Here is a 10,586-nt window from a genome sequence, read left to right as displayed (position 1 = left end):
TCGAGGGGAACGATACTTCCGCATTCCTTACAATATCGCGAGAGGCATTCAGGGACACTCCGAGCATCACAAAATAGCTTTATAACACGCGCGTATGTGTAAACAAACAGGAAGAGAAAGAAAAACATGACATTCTTACCGCCCACTTTGTATTCGCATGTACATTTCGCTACATTTAAACATGCTGGAAAATACACTGAAATCAGGAATTTAAGTTATATCACGTAATGCATTTGAACGCAACCCCTCATTGCCCATAACACGGTTTAAAGTATGATTCAAATGTTCTGCTGGACATATTTTTAGACTTATCTTTTTAGGTTCATTGACATATTCAGTTCATTTGGAGCTGTTAAAACATACACCTGTATATATAATCATATCCAGTTATCTTTCTGTTCATTAAATACAGTAAAAATGGGCCTGTTTCAGACAAAGTTGCGAATGATAGTGACTGATTAAAAACATTAATCATTCCCAAGCTTTAGTACTACTTGATGCGACTCTCCATCCAGATCTAAATGGAATCAAGGCATCGTGTTGGGTTCACGTCTACTAAATCACAGTCTGATACATTTAACCAGCAAATGATACAAGCGAAAATGAACAATGAGGGAAACGAAATCATCTGTAAAAGCCTTTTTATCAGCGAAAAATGACTGCAGTTACTGTCAGCAGGTATTGCTGTTAAGATTATCCACCCCTAACTGTTGGACCACATTTTCAAAAGCCACACTCATCAGGAGTAGAATTACTTTGTGTGCCGTCTGTTCCCGCCACAGACAGTTCTTTATGTCTTACCGCCATCTTTCATTCAAGAGCATCTTGGTGTGTCTCTTTGACGAAATCAACAGAAAGCAGCTTTGTATTGACATTAGCGGTTTGTCTTTGGCGCCCCCAAGTGTTGATTGTGAGGTGGCGCACGATTGAGGCTGACGTCGTACTGTACATTCATTGGAGACACCTAGCAGCAGCACGCAGAAGACACAAAGGGATGCGAGACAAAAACGAGACAATGATCAGCCTCTGACTGGTGCTTTAAGGCTCGTTGAGCATTTCAGCGGCAATGGCTGCTTTGTTGTCTCTCCGCAGGACACAAACACACACACAAACACACACACACAGCAGGATCCATCCACTCAGTTGCTACATAATCTGGATTATCGTCATTTATCATCACAACTTCCTCTAAAAGACCCTCCAGATTGTCCAATAGATCAGCAGGTCATTGACACCGCAGATGTGCGAGACACGCAATCACATTCCGCTGATCCGCAACACGGACCCATCACACACACACGCACGCACACACACACACTGGTCCATGCCAGCTGTTCATCCCATTGAGTCCCAGTCTGTCCTCGTCTCCTCTGGCAGTAAACATCTCCTAATCCTTTGACCCCCTTCGATCCTAGCAGAGGTCAGACACATAGTCAAAATCCTTAAAATAGTCCTGTTCCTTGCGAGAGAGGGTGCGGTGCTCGCGGGGCGGCGTGAGGGTCGGCGCCTCGGCGGTGAACTCCACGTCGAAGTTGCTGACGTCCTCTTTTCCCGCGATGGTCGGGACAAAAGGGGGTGAGACTTTTCTTTGAAGAAGCGCGTCCCAGTCCATACCCTGAAGCAGAAATTGTGTTTGGAATCCCAGAAACATCTACAAAGACAATTCCTTCCTTTGAAACTCACTCTGAAGAAAGGTTGCTTCTTGACATCCTCAGCATCCTTTTCTCCGGAGCCCAAACGCCTCTCAGGATTTCTCCTCAACAACTTTTAATAGAGGAAAAATAAGTCAACTTCATAGGAGCGGTGCAGTATATGAACACATGTGTTACATTGTCTTGATATCGTTAATTAATCATTAATCTCGATACCCAATGTGGAAAACTATAAATAACTTTCATCTGCTGCTTCTTCTGTTGTTGTTTTTACCGCCACCGACAAGACGGAGCCACCATTAATGGGAGTACTATGAATACGCTCACCCGTCTCATAATACCAATGGCTTCAGTGGAGAGGAAGCGCGGGTAGCGTACTTCATCATTCACAATACTGTCAAAAACCTCCTCCTCATCATCACCTGGGAAGGGAGACTGACAAAGAGTGCATATTATTTCCCTGTGGATGTAATTATGAATGATGCGTTCATGAGCACTTATAAAAATCACAACATTATGTTGACTTTAATGCAGTATAACAATGCAACAGTATTACAATATAAGTCTGACTCACAGTGTCATCTTACTGTGAACACTAAACTCATCACACAGCAACTTAACACTCAAAAGGTATATCTGACCAATGTACGAACATGTACCAATACAAGTTTTAAGTACCAAACTCTCTTTAAATTTTGCCATAATGCATTGTGTCCAAGCAACACATTCATTGGGGCGCTGCGATGATGTCAGCCTCCCTCTGGGCTCCTTTAGCTCCCTGTGGTGGACAGGGCCACCAATGCCATGGTAAATGTGTATTGGTATATGTTTGTATATTTATTCGCCTTATGCCTATATATGCGTATATTTATGCCTTTTGAGTGTTAAGTTGCTGTGTGATGAATTTAGTCACACTGTTACATTGAGTAATAATGTGCTGCAATTTTCATTGGGTTGACAAATGAATTTTTTCCATAGCTCATGACTGGCTCCTGCCAAATAATAAGATGTCAGGTCCTCACTGACCGCGCCACAATATGCCATTTTATGACATGGACCTATAGCCTGTAGCATGAGAATGGGCAAAATATGGCTATGAATGAGCCCAACAATTCATGAAAGGAAAAGACCAGTGTTCGCCTCTCACCTCGCCAACCAGCATCTCATAGACGAGCACCCCGAGGCCCCACCAGTCCACTGCTCGGGTGTACGACGTGTCTGTAAGTACCTCCGGGGCCAGAAACTCAGGGGTTCCGCAAAATGTACTGGTCCTGTCTCCATAGCCCATCCCTTAGCAGGCGGAAAGAAGAACTGGTATGGGTTGGTCTGAAGGACAGATGTATACATCACATCCTGCAATCATGGATTCACCTTCTTTACACAGACCAAAGTCTGCTATCTTTACAAAACCATCTTTATCAAGCAGCAAGTTGTCCAACTTCAGATCTCTAAGAGGGAAAAGAAAGTAGATTAAATATGGAAGAATAAAAAGTGGAGTTGTTTTGATTCTGAAGACTCACCGATACACAATCTTATGCTCATGAAGGAATTGTAGACCCATGACCACACAAGCGGAGTAGAACCTATCAGATAACGGCAAGAAGATTCCCATGAGAAGAGTTTGCTGCTTTACGAACAGGATTATGAAAAAGTGCCACAAATGAAGACATCATAATGGGGCCGCTTGTGTAACATCAGCTGAGTGGGTAGCAAGTAGATATCAGTCCTGTGGGGAACACTGCATAGTGTTATCCATGGGCGGATTGTTTATGTTTGATAACGCCATCATTGTAAAGTTACACCTGTCTTTTCTATTGGGGGGGTCTCTTCCCAATAAAGACCGTTTGTCACCACCTCCTGCCTCGTTTTTCACTTTTTCCACAACCTGGCTGCATGGCGGGTGAGTGGTTAGCATGCAGGCCTCACAGCTAGGAGACTCGAGTTCAATTCGACCCTCGGCCATCTCTGCGTGGAGTTTGCATGTTCTCCCCGTGCATGCGTGGGTTTTCTCCGGGTACTCCGGTTTCCTCCCACATTCCAAAAACATGCTAGGTTAATTGGCGACTCCAAATTGTCCATAGGTATGAATGTGAGTGTGAATGGTTGTTTGTCTATATGTGCCCTGTGATTGGCTGGCCACCAGTCCAGTCCGCCTCTCACCCGAAGACAGCTGGGATAGGCTCCAGCACCCCCACGGCCCTCGTGAGGATAGGAATGAATGAATGGAATAGGTCTGGGATAGGCTCCAGCACCCCCGTGACCCTCGTGGGTATAGGAATGGATGAATGGAATAGGTCTGTGATAGGCTCCAGCACCCCCGCAACTCTTGTGAGTATAGGAATTAATGAATGGAATAGGTCTGGGATAGGCTCGAGCACCCCCGCAACCCTCGTGAGGATAAAAATGAATGAATGTAATATGTCCGGGATAGGCTCCAGCACCCCCACAACCCTTGTGAGTATAGGAATGAATGAATGGAATAAGTCTGGGATAGGCTCCAGCACCCCCACAACCCTCGTGAGGATAGGAATGAATGAATGGAATAGGTCTGGGATAGGCTCCAGCATCCCCGCGACCCTCGTGATAGGAATGAATCAATGGAATGAGTCTGGGATAGGCTCCAGCACCCCCGCGACCCTTGTGAGTATAAGAATGAATAAATGGAATAGGTCTGGAATAAGCTCCGGCCCTTGCGACCCTCGTGGGTATAGGAATGGATGAATGGAATAGGTCTGTGATAGGCTCCAGCACCCCCGCAACTCTTGTGAGTATAGGAATGAATGAATGGAATAGGTCCGGGATAGGCTCGAGCACCCCCGCAACCCTTGTGAGGATAGAAATGAATGAATGGAATACGTCCGGGATAGGCTCCAGCACCCCCACAACCCTTGTGAGTATAGGAATGAATGAATTGAATAAGTCTGGGATAGGCTCCAGCACCCCCACGGCCCTCGTGAGGATAGGAATGAATGAATGGAATAGGTCTGGGATAGGCTCCAGCACCCCCGTGACCCTCGTGGGTATAGGAATGGATGAATGGAATAGGTCTGTGATAGGCTCCAGCACCCCCGCAACACTTGTGAGTATAGGAATTAATGAATGGAATAGGTCTGGGATAGGCTCGAGCACCCCCGCAACTATCGTGAGGATAGAAATGAATGAATGGAATACGTCCGGGATAGGCTCCAGCACCCCCACAACCCTTGTGAGTATAGGAATGAATGAATGGAATAAGTCTGGGATAGGCTCCAGCACCCCCACGACCCTCGTGAGGATAGGAATGAATGAATGGAATAGGTCTGGGATAGGCTCCAGCATCCCCGTGACCCTCGTGAGGATAGGAATGAATCAATGGAATGAGTCTGGGATAGGCTCCAGCACCCCCGCGACCCTTGTGAGTATAAGAATGAATAAATGGAATAGGTCTGGAATAAGCTCCGGCCCTTGCGACCCTCGTGGGTATAGGAATGGATGAAAGGAATAGGTCTGTGATAGGCTCCAGCACCCCCGCAACCCTTGTGAGGATAGAAATGAATGAATGGAATACGTCCGGGATAGGCTCCAGCACCCCCTTGTGAGTATAGGAATGAATGGAATAGGTCTGGGATAGGCTCCAGCACCCCCGCAACCCTTTTGAGTATAGGAATGAATGAATGGAATAGGTCTGGGATAGGCTCAAGCACCCCCGCAACCCCTGTGAGTATAGGAATGAATGAATGGAATATGTCTGGTAATTTACTGCATGCAATTCAAATCTACTGATTTAGTAATTCCACTCACACGGCACGTGGCTCCGAAAAGACGTCAGCATGTATGTGCATCATGAGGTCCCCTCCTGCTGTGTACTCCATGACAAAGCATACGTGCTCGGGCGTTTGGAAACACGCAAACAGGTTGACCAGGAATGGGTGGTGGGAGCTGTTGACGGTCTCAAAGATCCGCTTCTCGCACATCAGGCTGAGGAAAGACAAGCAGACAGATGGATGGAAGATGATGATGAGGGTGAATTTATGAGATGACAACCAAGTGTTACTGCGTCACTACCTTTCCACCTCATCGCGTGTGACGATGTCTCCTTTTTTGAGGGCTTTGATGGCGTACAAGCTGCCTGTATCCTTGTACTCGGACAATAACACCTGAAGAGACCAACAAAACCCTGCATTAAGTAGATGTTTTCCTTTTTATTTCAATCCGAGCCCAATATTTACTTTCCTTTTTGGATCAACTATCAGCAATAGAGGGCTACTAATCACCTTAAATCCTCATTAACATCTGCCATTGGTATTTAAAAAAGAAAAAGTGTGTTAATACCTTGCCAAAGTGCCCCCTGCCGAGCACTGCTATCAGCTTGAAATCCTGCAGGCAAACGGGGCCTCCGCTCGGTCTGAGGGAGATTACGCACAGATTACACGCAGTGCATGCGACATACTTATATATGTCATATAACTTGATTTTGCTTCAATATTTTATGAAATGATAAGCTGGGAGGCAGGCAACAATGATCATTTTGAAGATAGTGTTTAAAAAGTGTTTGTTTCCAGTAATTCCAAGCAATAATGACAAAAAAAGGAGAAGATCCAATCCAGCAACATATTGTATGAAGGGGTGTCGTGCTGCGTTGGCCATATTGCAACAAGAAAATAAGTTGTAATTTTAAAATAATAATGTTGTACTATTATGAGGAAAAATAACGTTTTATTAGCATAGCATAAAGTTAAAATATTTAAAAAACAAATAGCAGGAAACATTAGAACAATCAACAATTAAAGAATAAAATAATAATAATAAAAAAATTAGATTGTGAGAAAAAATAAATCAAATAATAAATAATCAAATAATCAAAAGATGAGGAGAACAAAATTCATACTCAAAGGAGAAAAAAGACGCAATTTTAGGACAATAAACTCAGATTATTATGAGAAAAAATTAGGTCATTTTAGCAGCATAGAGTTGAAATATTAAAGAATAATCAAAAGATGAGGAGAACAAAATTCGTACTCTAAGGAGAAAAAAAGGCACAATTTTAGGACAATAAACTCAGAATATTATGAGAAAAAATTTGGTTCATTTTAGTAGCATAGAGTGATTTTGCTGCCATACTTTATGAAATGATAAGCTGGGAGGCAAGCGACAATGATCATTTTGAAGATAGTGTTTAAAAAGTGTTTGCTTCCAGTAATTCCAAGCAATAATGACAAAAAAGCAACATATTGTATGAAGGGGTGAGTTTCTGGTGTCGTGCTGCGTTGGCCATATTGCAACAAGATACACTCAGGAGGAGTTTGTGTGTGTGTGTGTGTTGGTGTGTGTTTTTGGCACCTGCGCAAAGAGTTCTGGGAGTGTGATCTGGTTGGCCGGTCAGGAATGGGAACATCCGGCGTAGGGGGCTCAATGACCGCCGTCTGCTGCTATGGAAGAAAGGAGGAGGAGTGGAGGAAACAATGGCAGCAAAATGAAAACACGGGACTAATTAGATGGAAAATAACAACAAAAGAATACACGGCAAGAGGGAGACTTAGGATATCTGTAACAAGCATCACTACAGGCTGACAAGCCACAGGCTGGATCCTCCCCTCGCTCTGTCCGCTCCCCTCCTTCCTCATCCCTAATTAGTTCTCTAAAAAACACTGTAATTAATCCCTAATAGTCCAACCCCTCATGAACACACCATCTGCCAAAGGCTTTCTCCCCCGCCAACTCTTCCTACATGAGCTCATCTAAATCTGTGATTTAGGATTGGAATGTTGACTATGTGCTGAGGGCCAATGAAAACAGGCTGTGGGGCAAACATGGCCCTCAGGATGCACTTTGGACACCGATGATATAACATTTTCACAAGAAAACTAAATAAAAAAGGGAAAAAAGAAAAAAAAAACCATCAGTGATTTTATAAGTACAACATGAAAAGAAAATTAAATGAAATGAAAGAAATTTTTAATTTATTTTTACATTTTTTTCTATTTAATAATTTTTTTTTAAAATAATAATGTTGTACTATTATGAGGAAAAATAATGTTTTATTAGCATAAAGTAAAAATATTAAAAAAACAGAAATAGTAGGAAACATTAGAACAATCAACAATTAAAGAATAAAATAATAAAACAAAATTAATTAGATTGTGGGAAAAAATAACAAAATCTAATAATAAATAATCAAATAATCAAAAGATGAGGAGAACAAAATTCGTACTCTAAGGAGAAAAAAAGGCGCAATTTTAGGACAATAAACTCAGAATATTATGAGAAAAAAATAGGTCATTTTAGCAGCATAGAGTTGAAATATTAAAGAATAATCAAAAGATGAGGAGAACAGAATTCGTACTCTAAGGAGAAAAAAAGGCACAATTTTAGGATAATAAACTCAGAATATTATGAGAAAAAAATTAGTTCATTTTAGTAGCATAGAGTTGGAAGTTGTTTTTTTTAAGTGGTAACCATTATGAGAAACAAAATAAATAAATACATCAATACAATTTTAATTTTTGAAAAATTAGGTTGGGAAGAAACCTCAATAATAAATGTGAATAAAGCGATTTTTTGGAGGAAAAATTGCAATTATTTCAGAAGAAAATACAAGGAAGAATGAAAATTTAAAAAAAGAGGCAACAGATAATATATACACAGGGAAATTACTAGTAAAACTAGTGGAGGCTAATAAGTGACAAGCATCTTTTCTACAAAACAAGTGCCGCAGAGCATGCTGGGAAGCTGAGGCTTTGTGTCATTTCATGTCCTTTTTTAAGCGACATGCTACAAGCACAACTGCAAAATGACCGCTTCCTCAGCAGTGATCACTCACCGCAGCGCTAGAGTCTCGAGTCTCGGTTTTGAGGGGACAATCTGCCTCCAGAGCCAGCTTCTCCACGGAGATTTCTCTGCACACGCATTCACACGCACAAACAATTCAGTTCCAAAGCATTCCATCGCGACGGGCAGACTGGTTTACGTACCCGCTGTTGTGCGTGAGTGCGTTGCTGGAGAAACCAGGGGTGTATGCAGGTGGGTTGCTTCCGCTTGGGATGGCGTTCCTCAGCAGGCGGACCCACGTACCGATGTCCACGTTCATCTGACGGGCACGCAGGAACGCTTTACCTGGGACAAATAATGTGGAGTCTGTTTTAACGAGCGGGGCATTAAGCCAAACCTAATGCCAATCCATTTTCATTACCTTGCTGTTTAGAAAAGACATTCTTCTGTCTCTGAAGTCTCCGCCCTCTTTCTATTACCGGGTTAAAAAAGGTGACCTGTGATAAAAACTGCATGTCAATAAACTTAATGTGAAGGAATAATACAAACAGTATTGGTTTTGTCTGACACAGTATGGTCCTTCAATGGACTCCATACCTCAGCCAGCATCAGCCCTTGGGGTTCCAGTTCTAGCTTGACTCTGTGTCTCTGGTTATCCAAGAACTCCTCCAGCTTCAGGTACTTCAGAGCACACAGGGAGCGATAATCTCTCCAGTACACGGCAATCTCCATCTCCCGGGACTACTCCAAAACACAACAACGGAATGTTCACACAAGTTCCCACCGGAATATGACAGACTTACAATTATTAATTAGCGCTTAGGAATAATTACATTAGGGTTTGCGATTAGAGACTTTATGCTAACAAATCTGTGCTGCTAAGTTTGTATTGGTACAGAGGGGGCTCACTGAACCCCCAAGTGACAGCGAGGGAGGTTTTTAGCTCCCCGAAAAACATAGCTGCCTTAATCTGGGTTAGAGACATCTGAATAAACACTTACTGGCTGCCATTTTCAAGAAAACACAACCAACGGTACTTACACAACAAGCGGTCGCAGCTTATCATCATAGTTTGCATGGCTAAAAATAACCAATTACCTAAAAATGCCACCTCTACAAAAGAGGAGAAATATGATCTCAGGGAAAAACTACATTTGAAACACGTATATGCTAGGACTACGTTAAAAAGCCATAGCATTTCAGTATGTGGAATCAAACTATGGAATGGATTGAGTAAGACCCTCAAACAATGCACAACGATGAGCCAATTCAAGAAACAATACAAGCAGTTGATGTTTGCTAAATACAAGGATGAAAAGTCTTGAACCAGTCATGATGTGCTATATATATCACTATATTGACACTTACTATGGTACCCATTATGTCATTGGATGGTCATATCACCTCGTACTTCGGTACGTGACAAAAAATAAAAAACAAAGAAACGGAAAAAAAATATTTGGAAAGCAGGAAGTGAACAAATGTAACAGTTACTGATTGTAAAAGTACCAGATGGAGGGGTAGGATTTAATAAGCTTTGTTTCTTCCTACTCCTTTTGGACATGTGGAACTGTGAACTGATTATGTGATGCATTCAATTGTAATCTGATGCATGTTCAAATGAAATAAAACCATTACCATAGTTTCATTGCGTGTAAATTCAATGTTCACAAGCATTAAAAAGGCCACACCACATGTGGTATGACTCACCCTCTCCAGCTCCACGGTGAAGCTCTGGTCCCAGGCCTGCTCTCCAACTGTTCTCCAAGCGGTCTGCCCCACCACTGTGTTCTCTAGCTTCAGCACCACACTCACTTCCGCTATAATTCACACACAATGCAGCAAAACTTGAATTAAACGATGCCATCAACAAGTACACAGCAGCGGTGTTCAATTCCAACCCCGTATACTATGTATTGTTAACTCCCAAACACGCGAAACAACATTTCCTCATTCCCCACCACACTACAACAAGGTGCATTCACGGTCACTCCGAACGTCAACACGACAAAGGCGAATCAGCGAGTAACAACAACAACTAAAGCTCCCTCACGTGATCCTCATACAGTGAAAATGTGTATATTTCAAATATAGTTGCAAATGGTGATTAATCATGATTAATTCAATGGTAAACTGTGATTAATCAGATTTTAAATAATGTATTCTTTTGATAGCCCTAATAATAAT

At 42.3% G+C, this 10,586-nt stretch overlaps 1 protein-coding gene across 4 annotated transcripts in view; it reads right to left on the bottom strand.

Annotated features, from left to right (window-relative positions):
* Window positions 1-624: 624 nt before the first annotated feature.
* Window positions 625-10,586, bottom strand: part of LOC131103823 (serine/threonine-protein kinase N2-like) — a 29,007-nt gene continuing 19,045 nt past the window's right edge. For 2 of the 4 annotated variants that reach the window (XM_058050415.2, XM_058050412.2), the window contains exons 8-22: window positions 10,110-10,219; window positions 8,997-9,140; window positions 8,821-8,896; window positions 8,603-8,744; window positions 8,452-8,527; window positions 6,972-7,060; window positions 5,964-6,036; window positions 5,697-5,788; window positions 5,433-5,609; window positions 3,173-3,235; window positions 3,024-3,100; window positions 2,800-2,942; window positions 1,980-2,087; window positions 1,684-1,764; window positions 625-1,615 (exon numbers count right to left, since the gene is read on the bottom strand). In XM_058050415.2, coding sequence (XP_057906398.2) covers window positions 1,412-1,615; window positions 1,684-1,764; window positions 1,980-2,087; window positions 2,800-2,942; window positions 3,024-3,100; window positions 3,173-3,235; window positions 5,433-5,609; window positions 5,697-5,788; window positions 5,964-6,036; window positions 6,972-7,060; window positions 8,452-8,527; window positions 8,603-8,744; window positions 8,821-8,896; window positions 8,997-9,140; window positions 10,110-10,219 — 1,655 coding nt within the window. In that variant the 3' untranslated portion in view covers window positions 625-1,411. The remainder of the gene's footprint in view (window positions 1,616-1,683; window positions 1,765-1,979; window positions 2,088-2,799; window positions 2,943-3,023; window positions 3,101-3,172; window positions 3,236-5,432; window positions 5,610-5,696; window positions 5,789-5,963; window positions 6,037-6,971; window positions 7,061-8,451; window positions 8,528-8,602; window positions 8,745-8,820; window positions 8,897-8,996; window positions 9,141-10,109; window positions 10,220-10,586) is intronic. The other 2 variants (XM_058050414.2, XM_058050413.2) reach the window with 2 other exon arrangements.

This window comes from Doryrhamphus excisus, linkage group LG16 (assembly GCF_037039965.1).
Source record: "Doryrhamphus excisus strain RoL-2023G ecotype Guam linkage group LG16, RoL_Dexc_Guam_v1.1, whole genome shotgun sequence".
NCBI lineage: Eukaryota > Metazoa > Chordata > Actinopteri > Syngnathiformes > Syngnathidae > Doryrhamphus > Doryrhamphus excisus.
This window is presented reverse-complemented; position numbering and strand designations above follow the sequence as displayed.